We start from the raw sequence: 2,980 nt of genomic DNA on the forward strand, positions 1-2,980 counted from the left end.
ATTCTCTTTCCTTATAAGTTATAAAATAAAAGATTGGTTAGGAATAATATAAGGCCCCCCCAACAACGCAATCCCAAGGTTATTTTTTGGTCAAGCAGATTTAATGGGAAAAAACTCAAAGGTTGGTGACTATTGAAAGAGACCTGAACTTTTATTTATTAATTTGTTTGTTTGTTTGTTTTTTTTTTTTTTTGTGTGTGTTTCATCAGTAACTATAATCTTCAATTATGCTACAGTAACGTTTCATAAGTTTAAGGTGGTTTTAGAACTTGGATGCCTTAACTTTTTTGACATATGTACAACTTTTTAAAGTAGTTTTATTTTGTTAGAGATTTAGATCCCGGTAGTGCCAAATTACCAATTTTAAAGCCAATTAGATTATTCATTATTAGTCCAATTATGCTTGAGTGTTAAATAGTATATGAACATACACCATATCAGACAAGATAAAGAACACAAGAACATACAAAAGATACAATATGTTAACCTAAGAAAATCAATGAAACAACTGTCACAAAGTAAAAACCATTGGAAGGGCTTAACCTATAAATAGAATTGAAATTTATACAATAGACTTAACCCTAAATCTACTACTTTCTCATGTAGTACTTACTAACGTAACCACATACAGGTCCAAATCTATGGACTCTTTTATTCTAGTCTTTGTTGAACGTGAACCTAACTCCCACTCATGACTTCAACCACCACTTGAAAATTTTCTCCAATAACTCCATTATAAATGGACTGGGTTGAGTTAAGTAAAGCTCAATCGGTCGAGTAGGGATTGAATTGGAGTTGAGATTCTAGAAACTTGAGTCTTCTTGCTGCTTGAACCTGTTACCTGGCTTGATCTTGAAATACACTTCAAACATACTCTAGATACATTAAGGTTCCTAGAATTTGGTCACATATGGTCACGGTTTGCCTATGGGCTGAACATATTTTTCTAAGTAATCTCTCAATTTAAAATATATCTAGTTTATGGTTTAGTTTAACACAACATGCCACTTTGTACACTTTTAGTTAAAGATCTATTCTCTGAAAAGATCACATAATTAAAAGCAATTGATATTTTTTATAATTTTTTTATTAATTCGTTTTATCTTCAAGTGATATGATTTGCTGAGAAATGTTACAACAAAGTCCATATGAAAATGAAACCATAAAGGCGCAGGTATAGATTTCACTCTAAAACCAATATAGTCTGGGTTAAACTTGTTTCCCTTTCATGAAAGTCCTGAATGGCCCATAAAACCCGGTAATTAACAGAACGCCCGTGACAAGAAAGAAGACAAGAGAGCAAGAACAATGAGTACGTGTGAATAGACTGAGGAATAACTTTTCTTGGATAAAGAAAGTGAGGCATGGACTTATATCAATTTCTTGAGCTTTAAGCCTATCCAAGCCCATCAAATTACCTGGAAAAGTAAAAAGGAAACCACGCCTATATGTTTTACTAATCCCATTGTTTTGCAAGGAAAGTAACAGCTCAGCAAAAACACACAAACCCACCGTCCTACCTATTCTCCAATCCTCCTCTATAAAAGGGTGTACCAATGACATTCTCTTTACTCATACAAGCTTAATATAGTTCATACCTTTCCATAGTTCTTTCCAGGTTTTTCTGTGTAGTAAAAGTTTCTTATATAGAAGTAAGAAATGGCTTCAGGTGGTAACTCTAACTGGACAGCCAAACAAAACAAAAGGTTTGAGAATGCTTTGGTTATGTATCCCAAGGACACCCCAGATCGCTGGCACAATTTGGCCAGAGCAGTGGGTGGGAAAACTGTGGAGGAAGTGATTAAGCATTATGAGGAACTTGTGGAAGATCTCAGGCAGATTGAGACTGGCCATGTTCCCTTGCCCAATTACAGAGACACTGAAGAGAACAGCAAAGGTTACAATTACATGGATGAAGAACAAAGGTATTATATATATATAAAATTTTATATTAATTAATGTTATATATTAAGCTATTGAGTTTGTTGTGTCCATCAATATTAATTTAATAATTTTGTTACTAAACCACTTATAAATTATGAGACTGAATCATTCAATCATCTAGTTATTAAGCATCCTTTTATCAAAAATAAAAATTAAACAGCATGATCATATAGAAGCCAAATATATATAAATATAATAACTGTAGTGCTGATCCACTTTCAATACCTACCATCTAACTTTGATACTACTTGTTACAATTACTTTCACTTTAAGTAATGTTGATATTTATGTATATTTATTCTCGTTGGTTAAGAGATAAAATGAAAGCATTTTTTATTTGCTTATAGTTGTAATACCTACGTATTAAAAAAATTATGCTTAAAGTTTACCATAATGGCTCCATGTATATATCTCTAACTCTTAGGCGTGGACTATCTTATCTCCTTCTATAATCTCTAAATCTCTAATATATTTAATGCCATATTATCTTGATACATGAGTTGCAGGGTTAGCATAAAATCAATCAAAATTATTGAATATCACAGATTTTTTTTTTTCTTTCAAGTAATGCCAGGGACGCATAAAATGACATAACTTGTGCCACAACTCATTCATGTGGCGAGTTGTGAGTGGCAAAGGTAAGATGGTGGGTCCATGTGAAAACACACCTCTACCACTCATAACTCGCCACATGAGCGAGTTGTGACAAAATTGTGTCATTTTATGTGTCCCTAGCATTACTCTTATGGCATGAGAAGTTTTATCTCTAGTGCTAATCATATTTGTCAATGCAGGCTGAGGAATCTGAGGCTGAAATGAAGCATGGATAGAAGCCTAGCCGAGTCCGTTATGCAAATGCAGTACTACAATGCCAAAGAATAAGATGTGATGTGTAATAGATATCTACTTTTAATTTACTTACTTTCTGTACAACGTCGTATATTTCCTTCGTTTACATGTATCAAGGAAAAGTGATGCATCAAGTGACTTGTTTCTACTTCGTTCAAATATTTAAAATGTCAATCTTTGAATGCAA

General features: G+C 33.1%; 1 protein-coding gene across 1 annotated transcript; it reads left to right on the forward strand.

The window, feature by feature from the left end:
* The first annotated feature begins 1,510 nt into the window (after positions 1–1,510).
* LOC115978008 (protein RADIALIS-like 6) lies at positions 1,511–2,980 on the forward strand. The gene is made up of 2 exons (XM_031100042.1): positions 1,511–1,925; positions 2,739–2,980. The coding sequence occupies exons 1-2, from the start codon at positions 1,660–1,662 to the stop codon at positions 2,761–2,763; spliced, it is 291 nt and encodes a 96-aa protein (XP_030955902.1). The 5' UTR covers positions 1,511–1,659; the 3' UTR covers positions 2,764–2,980.

This window comes from Quercus lobata, chromosome 2, assembly GCF_001633185.2.
Source record: "Quercus lobata isolate SW786 chromosome 2, ValleyOak3.0 Primary Assembly, whole genome shotgun sequence".
Lineage (NCBI taxonomy): Eukaryota > Viridiplantae > Streptophyta > Magnoliopsida > Fagales > Fagaceae > Quercus > Quercus lobata.